The sequence below is a fragment of the Sus scrofa genome, chromosome 8, assembly GCF_000003025.6.
Source record: "Sus scrofa isolate TJ Tabasco breed Duroc chromosome 8, Sscrofa11.1, whole genome shotgun sequence".
NCBI classification, from domain to species: domain Eukaryota; kingdom Metazoa; phylum Chordata; class Mammalia; order Artiodactyla; family Suidae; genus Sus; species Sus scrofa.
Genome location: NC_010450.4, coordinates 37,812,083 through 37,824,983, shown reverse-complemented (window position 1 = coordinate 37,824,983; position 12,901 = coordinate 37,812,083). Strand labels below are relative to the sequence as shown.

The 12,901-nt window shown below is 39.1% G+C and overlaps 1 protein-coding gene across 6 annotated transcripts in view; it reads left to right on the top strand.

The window, feature by feature from the left end:
* Positions 1–12,606, top strand: part of NFXL1 (nuclear transcription factor, X-box binding like 1) — a 63,205-nt gene extending 50,599 nt beyond the window's left edge. For 5 of the 6 annotated variants that reach the window (XM_021100583.1, XM_021100582.1, XM_021100581.1 and 2 more), the window contains 3 exons: positions 2,251–2,337; positions 3,317–3,370; positions 6,994–8,128. In XM_021100583.1, coding sequence (XP_020956242.1) covers positions 2,251–2,337; positions 3,317–3,370; positions 6,994–7,167 — 315 coding nt within the window. In that variant the 3' untranslated portion in view covers positions 7,168–8,128. Of the gene's footprint in view, positions 1–2,250; positions 2,338–3,316; positions 3,371–6,993 lie in introns of all 6 variants that reach the window. The other variant, XM_021100578.1, reaches the window with a different exon arrangement.

The following is a 12,901-nucleotide window of genomic DNA, read 5'->3' as shown; positions in this document are numbered from 1 at the left end:
AACCTGCTGAGCTACAAGAGAACTCCTCAGTCAAAACACTTTTATTCTGAAGTGCCTCTCAAGTTTTCTCTCTCATATTGCTATCCAAGTGCAGTTTGCCACCCATTAGAATTTTGGCAGCAACTTATTATCTGGACTTTGAAAACAGCTTCATAACAGATTTCCTTGCCTCTAATTGTAATACTTTCAATCTAAGTTCTTCAGTGATTCTTCACTTGGGGAAAAAAATAACATGTTTTATAAGAAACGTGTGTATATATAGACTTGGCATAAAGGAGGATCTGTGGTATTACCTTTACCTGCTTGTCCAGTCTCATTCCCTGGCAGTCATCTCTGTGAATCCATCGCTTGAGGTCCCTAACACCTGCTGTATTCTCCTTTAATATGTGGCAATACATGTGTTCCTTTTCTGTATTGTTTTGCTCACTAGAATCCTGCCAATACCCAGTGCAAGCATTTCTGTGTTTGGGAAGGTTTTCCTTTCTTTGACTCCTTTGGGAAGACTTAGATGCTCCTTCCTTTTGTCTTTCATTGTACTTTGTACTAGGTTCATAACTAAGAGCTTTGTGATTCTAGGATCTGTATCCTTGTTTCTTCATCTGTAAAATAGTTTATACACAGACTTCTGTTTGATTTTTTTTTTTTTTTTTTTGCTTTTTAGGGCTGCACCCACAGCATATGGAAGTTCCCAGGCTATGGGTCAAATTGGAGCTACAGCTGCAGGCCTATGCCACAGCCACAGCAACTCGGAATCCAGGCTGTGTCTGCTACCTACACCAGAGCTCATGGCAATGCCAGACCCCTGACCCTTTGAGCAAGGCCAGGGATTGAACCTGCATTCTCACGGATACTAGTCAGATTCATTTCTGCTGCACTCAATGGGAACTCCCTACACAGACTGATTAAAAGGAATAAAAGAGATAATGCTTATATAGCATTTAGCATAATAACTACTCTGTTTAATAAATAGTGGTTGCTATTATTGTTGTTAGTTTAGCACTTACCAGATTAGTTTTTTCCTTATTGTATCCCCCTGTTCCTAATACAGTGCTTGGCATGTAATAGTTACTTTTGAATGAGAAAAGAAATGATCCTTTTACCAGGCTGATAGACCTTATCAGTATTTATTTTTGTCTCTAGTGTTTGTCCATGTTATTTTTCCTTTGCACTGTTCTTGGACAATAAGACTGTTTATCAGCAGCTCAGCCAAAAATGAAGAACTAAGGGCGAGGAAGCCCTCTAACTAATAAAATTCTGCGCTATATAAAGTTCTTTGCTCATAGGATGTAATGATCTTATTTCCTGGCTCTGGTAGATATGAACTAAAAAAGTAATGTCTAAATGTCTGGTGAGAAAGGAACAGTATAAATATGTACATTTCAAACAAAAGTGACATCTAGCAGCAAGAAATAGGGAATGAATAAAAGGTAGATAAAAGATCTACAAAAGTAAAGTCTAAGATTATTTAAAATGACCATATATTGTATTATAGGATAGCACACAAGTTTATCATAGTATTGATGTCACTTCATCAAGAAAAGAGTATATTAGGTTTTTTTTTTTAATTATTATTTCATTAAGGAGGCAGTGAAGTGCAGATAAAAGCTTTAGAACAGTATTCATCTAAACTTTCTTTAAAAAGATTTAAGTGGTTGAGAAAAAAAATTGTAGCTATCTAGAAAACTCTCTAGAACCACACTGAGTTGGTAGCCACTAGCCGCATATGGCTATTGACATAAGCATGTTAATGACTCAGTGTTAAATCACGTATGACATTCAGTTTCTCGATTTCCCTGGCCACACTTTAAGTGCTCGGTTAGCCATGTGTGTGTGTAAGTGCTCTACCCTTGTGAGTGGCGCAGATTGAGAACATTTCCATTGTCTCAGAAAACTGGTTTTACTCTAGTACTTCACTGGGAGAATAACAAGAAACAATAAGAAAAATAAAGAATAAAATGAAATTGAAGCTAAGTTGATGGTGGCACTTAGTAAGTGATTATTAAATGGATGGTGTTAATTTTATGGTATTCACTTTTTTTGCAAATAAGAGATAAAGAAATAATCACTGCTGAACCAAGGCACCTAATGCTTGTAATCATATCATCATTAAATATTAATGAACGTGACTGTTAAGTAATAGGCATAATCTTAAACTGCCCGAGAAATTTTGCCTTTTTTTTTTTTTAATGGCGTATGTTTAGGACTTTGGGGGAAATCTTTTAAAATCAAATTTAACAAATTTTTTTGTAGGAATTGCAGTGCAACAAAGTACGTGAAAATCAGATTTCCATAGAATGTGACACAACATGCAAGGAAATGAAGCGAAAAGCATCCGAGGTGATGTCACATTAAATATCATTTGTAATATGTTAGTGGCCCCCCCTTTTTTTTTGCTTTTGTGTTAGAAGCATAGTTTATAGGCTTATTTTGATATTGTCTGGTGTGTACTAGATTTTTCCATGCGCTATACGAGTTAGTGTATGTGCTCTGAAACATAGTTGTTCATCTTGAGGTTAGTGTAAGCCTCCAGAAGATAAGATTAAAATAACACAAAACTAGGTCTCCGGATTCTTTGGTGTTTGGGTTACCTCTAGTGTCACCGTTTCCCTCCATCAGCCCGTCAGTCAATAAACTCTTGGTTTGATTTGAAACTAATGATTCCCTTCCAGAGAGGGCATTTTAAGAAAATAGTCAATTTCAACTCTAGGCAAAAAGTGGTATGTGATAATTGATGTTTTTGTTTGTTTGTTTGTTTGTTTGTTTTTTGGGGGGGGGCTTGCACCCACAGCACATGGAAGTTCCCAGGCTACCAGTTGAATTGCAGCTACAGCTTCGGCCTACACCACAGCCACAGCAACATCAGATCCGAGCCACCTCTGTGACCTACACCACAGCTCACAGAAATGAAGGATCTTCAATGCACTGAGTGAGGCTAGGGATCGAACCTGCAACCTCATGGTTGCTAGTTGGATTTGTTTCCGCTGCGCCACAACGGGAACTCCTTATGGTCCAGTTTTTAAAGTTATTTCATGTTACAGTGTTGTAGCTCTTGGAATTGTAATCAGTTATGATCTAATATCTGTTGTGGTTGTTAAGCCGAAATGTTTAGGTAAAGGTGTAACACCCTACCTCCCCTTCCCCCCTGTTAGTACCCTTGGTAATATGTCTAAGTATAACATTTACATTTCTTTAAAAAATTTTTAATATGAAGCTCCCAGAAGTTGTTATGGGTGAGTGGCGCCTGGGAGGAAAGATGTTAAACTTCTATATAAAATTTGAAGATTATGTTAATTTACTGTTAAATGTCTGTAAACAGATAAAAGAAGCAGAAGCCAAAGCTGCTCTTGAAGAGGAGAAACGAAGACAACAGGTAACTAAACAAAATGTCCAATTTTATGTCTCTTTGCATCATTGCAAAGATGTCTCTATGCAAACACAAGATATGTGGAAACATACAAACTAGGGTCTGGTTAGCTCAGTTCTGTACTGAAAATATAGTTCTGTAAAACAGAAATTAGCCATCCACTTACTCCAGTCCAGGTTTACTGAACCTCTGAAGCACAGGACCTTGTATATTCCCAGATAGTTTATATATTCCCAGTTTACTTCCTTGCCAGTTTCATCCATTCTCCAGAGATAACTCCTCTATTGGTTTGGAGATGGGGGTAAGTGCTTTGCAGCATCTGTTTTAAGATGTCCCCTGGAGTGTGTCCTCACCCATCTAAAATAACTTGAGTTCTGTCTTACCTGGTCATAGATTATCTATGACAAATAAGTGCTGTTTACTAACTAATATATTTGTTTTAATAATATACCCTCTTATTTTCCCATTAGATTCTTTTTTTTTTTTTTTTTTTTTTGTCTTTTTAGGGTTGCACCTGTGTCATATGGAGGTTCCCAGGTTAGGGGTCCAATCGGAGCTCTAGCTACTGGCCTCCACCAGAGCCACAGCAGTGCGGGATCCAAGCCGTGTCTACGACCTACACCACAGCTCACAGTAATGCCGGATCCTTAACCCACTGAGCAAGGCCAGGGATCGAGAACCTCATGGTTCCTAGTCAGATTCGTTTCTGCTAAGCCAAGATGGGAACTCCTCCCCTTTAGATTCTTGAATGCAGGATTATTATGTTTTTTTTTTTTTTAACGTAGATAACAAGTGTATTTCTGATATCCCTGTTTGCTCAAATACTATATTGATCATATACCCCAGAGTGGCTTAACTTTCTAATAATGACATGATTTTTTGTCAGTTTGCGTTTTGTGATGCTTTATACTTATAAAGCGGGGTATAGTGTATGCAGACTGCCGCCCTTATGAATGAAGAAGTTGAAATTTGGTAGTTCCTGACATGGCCCAGGGGAAACAAATCTGACTAAGAACCATGAAATTGCAGGTTCCATCCCTGGCCTCGCTCAGTGGGTTAAGGATCCGGTGTTGCCGTGAGCTGTGGTGTAGGTCGCAGGCATGGCTCAGATCCTGCATTGCTGTGGCTGTGGCGTGGGCCGGCAGCAACAATTCCGATTGGACCCCTAGCCTGGGAACCTCCATATGCCGAGGATACAGCCTTAAAAAGACAAAAGACAAAAAGAAAAAAGAAATTGAAATTTGGGTGACTTGAGAGAAGGCTTTAAAAACAGCTCATGTAGCAAAGGTAGGCTAAAATGATCTCTGATGTTTTATGGTTCTATAAAGTTCATCTGCCTAATATTGAAAAATAAGTTATCAGAGCTAATATAGTAAAACATGAGTTGACTGGAACCCTGGGAGAATAAATTATTACGAATAGCTTAGGAGTTAAAGTTATGGCTCAGTGGGTTAAGAACCCTATTAGTATCCATGAGGATGTAAGTTCGATCCTTGGCCTCACTAAGTGGGTTAAGGATCCTGTGTTGCTGCAAGCTGCAGCATAGGTTGCAGATGCAGCTTGGATCCCACGTTGCTGTCTGTGGCTGTGGTGTAGGCCAGCAGCTGCAGCTCCAATTTGACTCCTAGCCTGGGAACTTAATATATGCCGAAATTGTGGCCATAGGAAGAAAAAAAAAAGAATATTTTAGGGTGTCCCTTCCTCCCCTTTTTTATAAAACATTATGGATAGAAATCTTAAATATATTCTTTCTTTACTGACTGGCCTTTAAAGCAGTATATAGAGTATAATTTAAACTATACTTGATGACTGTGGGCCATCATTAAAACATACATTTTTTACTATGTCAGTAGTTCTCAAATTTGGTTGCTTTTAATATATTTTGACCTTTTGCTCTATATCAGCAACCACTTGAGACTATTCTGACATTTTGGCTCATTGAAGAAAGCCACTTTGCATTAAGTATGTGTTAGGTCTTCCTCAAATGTCATTTATGAGCAAAGTTATGGATATGTTAACTGATGTTTATATTTCTTCTTTTTAAGTAAACATATATGGAATTTTTTTTTTTTTTTTTTTTTTTGTCTTTTTGCCTTTTCTTGGGCCGCTCCTGCGGCATATGGAGGTTCCCAGGCTGGGGGTTGAATCGGAGCTGTAGCCACCGGCCTCCTCCAGAGCCACAGCAACGTGGAATCCAAGCCGCGTCTGCAACCTACACCACAGCTCACGGCAACGCCGGATCGTTAACCCACTGAGCAAGGGCAGGGTTCGAACCCGCAACCTCATGGTTCCTAGTCGGATTCGTTAACCACTGCACCACGACAGGAACTCCCATATATGGAATTTTGTATGAACATTGCATACATATTTTAGTTAAGGAATGTCAAGTTTTAGTTAATTACAATGCATTGTAGTATATCATGTTATCATGTATTAAAATTTAGTAAGAAGATTCTATGGAGTACACATCTAGTTACTCTTTATTAATTCTACTTTCTAAAACAGTTGTTTCGATTTAAAGCATGAAGCATTTTTCCCCCTGAAGAATTTTCACTTTGTGTTTTTAAACATATTTGGTAAAAGGAGGAATCAGTTTCTGGTAGCTTTTTTCTCTTTGCTCACTTGAATTTCTTCCATACAAGCCATTAATGCTTTTTATCATCATTGTATACAACTAGAATTATTGGATTTCCCTGTGGCTCAGTGGGCTGTGAATCCGACTAGTATCCATGAGGATGTAGGTTTGGTCCCTGGCCTCACTCAGTGGGTCAAGGATCTGGCATTGCTGTGAGCTGTGGTGTAGGTCGCAGGCACAGCTCAGATCCCATGTTGCTGTGGTTGTGTAGGCCGGCAGTTGCAACTCTGATTGGATCCTAGTCTGGGAACTTCCATATGCTGTGGGTGTGGACCTAAAAAGACAAAAAAAAAAAAAAAATCTAGAATTACAGGTATCTTAGGCTAATGGGGCATCTCTTAGAACTTGCTGAAAGCTGCATGTTATAGAGCTCCATTAATTATAGATTAATGGTCTTGATGTATAAGACTAATGTGTGTATATGAGCCACTTAATGTCTGTATTTTAAATCAGATGCTTCTGTATTTAGTATTAAAGGCAGGCCTTTGGTCTGAAATAATTTCTTCCATTACTCCCTAGTTGCCTTTCTGCTTACCTGAATTTGTTGTGTATCATCAGTAGTGGAGAGATACTCCTTTTTAAAAAAAAAGATCAAGGGAGTTTCCATTGTGGCACAGTGGAAATGAATCCAACTAATATCCATGAGGATGTGGGTTCAATCCCTGGCCTCACTCGGTGGTTTGGGGATCCAGCATTGCCGTGACCTGTGGTGTAGGTCCCAGATGTGGCTCGGATCCCGAGTTGCTGTGGCTGTGGTGTAGGCTGGCAGCTACAGCTCCAATTCAGCCCCTAGCCTGGCAACTTCCATATGCTGTGGGTGTGCCCTAAAAAGCAAAACAAACAAACAAACAAATAAAATTAAGAAATAAAATCAATATATTTATTGTATATCATTACCATCAAAAAATTTTCCCAAATTTATTTTTATTTAAGTGGAAAATTTCAAATCATTTTGTGTATCGAATTTAATAAAAATGATGCTGTTTTGATGTAGGCTGAACTGGAGGCTTTTGAAAACAGACTGAAGGGTCGTCGGAAGAAGAACAAGAAGAGAGATGAAGTGGCAGTTGAGCTAACGCTATGGCAAAAATATAAATATTACCTCCTTCCAGCATGTGCAGTTGTGGTTGTAGTGTTTGCATGGTACATAGCCCATGGTGTGGATTAAAAAATGTTTGATTTGTTAATATACCTCAGATTAGATTTAGATAAATTATTGCATTTGGAATATTAGAAAGGAAATGTTGTAGAACATGATATACGGTAACATTCATCTCTATATTCTCTTCCAGCTGTTGTTAGAAGGAAAGAATGTGAAGCTTTATCTTCGTTGGCATACTAGAGGTGGCACTATAATGTTACTTAATAGTAAAAGCATGACAGATTGTAAAATGTTTCATAAGGCATAGCCAGTGGCAGGGTAACATATTAGTTGTTCATTGTGCTTTCTTGTATTGACGTAACTGTTTCATATACTATTTCACACCAACATCTTTTTTTTTGGCAAAATTAAGATGAAACTAAGCCATATGTGTAGTGATTACTGAGGAATATGTCACAATATTTTGGTTACTTATTAACAGGTACTTTTCTTGATCATGTAACTTTGTATATAAAAATATATATATTCTCTAAAAAGACCTCTTAAATTATAACATGAATCTATATAAGTAGACTCCAGAAATTGTTTTATTAGTGAAGAATTTTTCTCAGTTATTGAAATAAAATTTTATGTAGTATGTTCCTCAGAGGACAATATAATTGTTTTCCAAAAATACAGGCTAAGATTCCTCACATGTGGCTATTTCTTGTGTAAGAAGCTTCTAACTGAAGTTGGCATGTTTTGTAAAACTTGTATGTGTTTTTTCAAAGTAATAATAAAAGAAAAACTAGTGTTTATGAGCAATACATGCTGAGCACAGGGCCGACAAGCTATATGTACTTTATTCTCATTTTTCTTCCCGCAGTCCTATAAGTAGGTTTTTTCAGATGGAAATAATCAGTTCTTATGAAAACAAACTGATAGAGTAACATCAGTAAGCCAGATCTGTTTGAATCGTAAGTCACTTTAAGTGGTTTTTTAAATTTTTGTATAATTAATGTTTTCATTAAAATTTTTCATACCAAAATTTTAATGTAGAATATTTACTGTTTAAATATTCAAGGAGGAATTCCCGCAGTGGTGCAGTGGGGTTAGGAATCCGACTAACCACAGCTTGGGTCACCAGAGAGGCACAGGTTCACTTGCTGGCCCAGCGCGGTGGGTTAAAGGATCTGGCATTGCCACAGCTGTGGCATGGATTCAGAATATATAATATATATGCTGCAGGGGCAGCCATTAAAAAAAAAAAAATTCAGGAGTCTATAGTTTTATCAATGTGTAAAACTAACTCTTGCTGCAAAACATAATAATTGGTAGGTACTAAAAAGTGGTTAAGTAGGTTTTAAACAGAAGTACAAAGAAGGATTTCAAATGTTTGCTAACTTTCACTGTGTTTAATGTTACGTTCCTCAAGTATTAGCTAGTGTCTGAAGTGGAAGGGCAGTCATTTCTTTCTTCATGCGTTTTTAATTTTAGATTTCTTTTTTACCTTTCCCAGTGTTAGACTCCTTGGGATGGAGTTTCAGGAGCTCTAAATGAGAGCTGTTACACTCCAGTCGCTTCCTTATTCTACTCTAGTATGAACATTAAAGAACACGAACAGTTCGGTGTCCACGTGGGAAGCTCTTCTGTATTTCAGAATCTTGGTCTAATGAACAAACCTGAAGCCTAGTTTTTGTCCGTTTGTTCTTCTGTTCTTGCCCTATTTTCTTTCTAATTCCTATGAAAGAATGTAGTGAGCAGAGGAAGGAGACTGAGTGAATGACAGATTAAGCAGTTTGCCATTTTTTATTTGCTTGGCTAGTAGCTCAGAGCTTAGTTAATTAAGGCAAAGTCACACAACTGTTTATGCATTTATTTAATCACCTGGTGCCTTTACTACCTGACAGGTACCTTCTAGGTGCTGGTGATAATGGGGATAATGGTGATAATGGGGATCCTTTCAGGGAGTTGCTAAGGCATGGAATAGAGCTGCCAGGAAATAGATACACAATAAAGTGAATACGATTTCATGTGTAAGAGGTGCTAAACAATGAGAGCAATGGTACAGAAAGTGGTGAAAGAGAGGGTGAAAAGGTAATAAGTCCTTTCAACTGGGAAAGTTCCCCTGAGATGGGGATGTTTGAGCCGTGACCTGAATCTCCTTCATTTGAAGATCTAGGAGAAAGTGTATGAGGGAGAGAAGGCAGCAAGAATACAAAGTCAGTAAGCTGAGAGATGCTTGGCTGGGCTGAGGAACAGACAGAAGGGCTGGTGTGGCTGGAGCTTGATGAGCAGCAGGAAGAGAGAGGGTCCAGGGCCAGGTCATTAGGGTGTTTGATAGACCATGGTACAGAATTGGGAATTATTTTTAGTTGTAGTGGGCAGCATTGGATATTTTAATAGTTGGGTTTTTTGTTGTTGTTTGTTTGTTTTTGGTTTTTAGGGCCGCATGTGCAGCATTTGGAAGTTCCCAGGCTAGGAGTTGAATTGGAGCTACAGCTGCCAGCCTATACCACAGCCACAGCAACGCGGGATCCAAGCCACATCTGTGACCTACACTATCATAGCTTATGGCGATGCGAGATCCTTAACCCACTGAGTGGGGATCGAACCCACATCCTCATGGGTACTCATTGGGTTTGTTACCGCTGAGCCACAATGGGAACTGCTGTTATTGTTCTTTTAAGATAACTTTTCTGGCTGCTCTGTGGAGAAAGGACTGGAAGGAGGCAGGGGACTGGAAGCAGGGAGGGAGATGAGTTGGGAGGCCCCCCAGGCTAGAGGTGCTGGTGGTGCTGGGATTCAGTGATTCCGGCCTGCAGTTGCCATGGCTCCCTGTTGCTTTGAAAGAGTGGCCTGAAGATGCTGCAGAAGTTGCTGCATGATGAGTGGAAAGCGGGTGAGTGCAGCAGGATAGAGGAAATAAATAAGTTCTTTAAAGTCAAACTGAAATTAAATTTTGTCTGAGTATTTAACACTAATTTGTTCTGAGGGAAATAAAATGGTACATGTTGACCTTTTTGCCTCAATCTCAGCCCATTAGAGCAGGGATGGAAAAGTTACCAAATACCACTAACAATGACATAGATAAAAATGTGAATGTGATGGCCTTATTTTCCTCTTTACTTTGTGTCATTATAAAAGTTTATTAGCTCTTTGAAATTTGTGGAATTTTTATATTGAAATCTTTTAATTTTTTCAAATTAAACACTCTTAGGAGATGACTAACATCTAGGGTTTTTATTTAAACTAATGTCACTATTCAAGTTTAAATTAAATTCAGATAATCTCAAATAAATTGCCAGAGGAATTTTATTGAAGCCAAACATTGAAATGATTACCCAAGCGCTCACGACTAGAAAAGGGCAGAATCAGAATTGGAGCCCAAGCAATCTGGACCTAGACTGACCTCTTCACCCCTACTTTCTGTAGCACAGTTATTAAGACAATAGTGAAAAATGTCCCCGAAGTTTACAGCCTAGAATTACACTGTGAATTCTCTCATTCATCCATCAGATATGTACTGAGAATTGCAGTGGGCTGAGAAATGTTGGCTTTTTGCAAAGAAGTCTGATGCTGGAACTTCATGGCTTCATGAATGTTAAAAATTTTAAGCAGAGATAAGTGTCCGTGGTAGTGTTTAAAGATGACCTATAAGAATGTTTTGGTCCTTGGTGTGATTTCAAATGACCCAGGGGACTCCTCTAGCTGTGAGGTGTGCCCGTCCTTGGTCCTTGGGAAGTGAGGCAGATGTCTAAGCTCTGGAGCTAGAGTCGATTTAAGGAAACCATGTCTCTTGGGTCTGAGGAAGTTGCCTCTCTACTGAGTGACAGTGATTAGATCGCCCTGAGCCTTGGACAGGGTCTGCCTGTGAGGTTAGCAAACTGCATAGAAGGAGAACAAAGCAGACTACTGGTTACTACCTCCTAGAATAGATGTGACCTTGGGAGGGGTGAGAGGAGCTGGCAACCCCTCTCCTGTCCAGAAACTTAAGGATATTCATCTGGGAAGTTCTTCTCATGTATTTCACCATCTTGGTCTCTTGAGCAAGTTTAGGTCTGATGTATGCTGAGCTACCATTCTTGCTACATTTTCTTTTCAGTTAATGTAGGGGCATGCATTTCAGTGTGCTGTGAAGAATTAGCCACGTGCAGCCCAAAATGCTAGAGTCCAGATTCATTTGCGTTAAAATACCTCTAGGGAGACATTCCCTTCCCACCCTCATCACCCTTATCTGGCTGTTCTCTACCTTCCTACAATATTTTTTCCTCCTAGCCCTGCACAGCACCTACCATGGTGTTCTATATTTGTTTATAGTCTCCTTCAACAGAAGGCAAGCCCCATGAGGGCAAGGGTACAGTTTTGTTTACTGCTCTAACTCCAGAGTGGGAACTCATGCCTAGTCACACAGCAGGTGCTAGTATGAGTTTCCTAGGGCTGCCATGACAAATGATCAAAAAGAGTGAGGTGAAGCCACAGAAAATTATTTTCTCATTGCTCAAGAAGCCAGAAGTCCAGAATCAAGGTATCAGCAGGGTTAGTTCTTCTGGAGACTTGATGAGAGAAACCACTCCATGCCTCTCTCCTAGCTTCTGGTTGTGGGCCTCAGTGCTTGGCGTTTCTTAGCTTGTAGACACATTGCTCTCATCTTGCCCTCATTTCCCCACGGCCTTCACCATGTCTGTGTATGTCCTTTTCTGTCTATGCATTTAGGGCCCACTCTGTTCCAGTATAATCTGCTTTTACCTAATTATACTTGCAAAGATCCAGTTTTCAAATAGGGAAGGTTACATCCTTGGTTCTGGGTGGACATTCATTTGGGGGAGAGATACTATTTAACCCACCGCAGTTCTCAAATGTTTGACAGATGAGTGAGTGAATTCACAGTATAATTCTAGATTGTAAACTTCTGGGACATTTTTCACTACTGTCTTGATAATTGTACTGCGGAAGTTCTGTCTGGTTCCAGATTGCTTTGAACTCCACTGATTCTGCCCTTTGCTTGTTGTGAGCTCTTGGGTAATTATTTAACTTCTGTTAGACAATTTCCTTCTCATCTATAAAAGAGAAACAAGGAGAAATAATAGTGCCCAATAAGTGTTAGAAAGTATGTGTATGCAACTATTTTAAAGCAATTTATATATTCATTTAATCATTGTGACAGTGTATGAGGTGAAGCTGTTATTCTTAATTTACAACAAAGGAAACTGGGTTTGTTTCAAGAAAGAAAAACTGAAAAAATACACGTCCCTTTGTGAAGTGCCTGGCACATAAATGCTTAGCTATAATACTGTAGATAGAGATGACTTAATGTCATAACTTCTCTTACAAATTGATTCGCAAATCAGAAAAACAAATTGTAAACTGAGGCACCTCAGTTCTTGCTCATGTGGCCATTGTCATTGAGGGCTACCATCCCTAGGGAGACAAGATGGGCAAATAAATGGGAGTATGGGGCCCTGGGAAGTGGGTGTTGGCGGTGGCGGGGGGGAACTGGTGTGTGAAGGTGCTAGAAATAAATTTCCTTTGAAGCTTTTTATGAGCCAGTTCTTACTATCTTCTTCCTAGTGACCACTCTGGTATATTAAAGGATTAATGTCCCAGAGATATACAGCAAACAGAAAGTCTACATGGGCTGCTTTTATCATATACAGAATGTTTCACTGTTCTGGAATATATTACTTCAGATATGGGTATGTGGTTTCCCCCGATTCATTTAAACTCTCCTTCCCCGATATAGGTGGATATCCAATTTACCCGTTTCTTGCTCTCTATATTTATTTTAAAGGTTTTGCATCTTTAGATCTCAGCTAAAAAT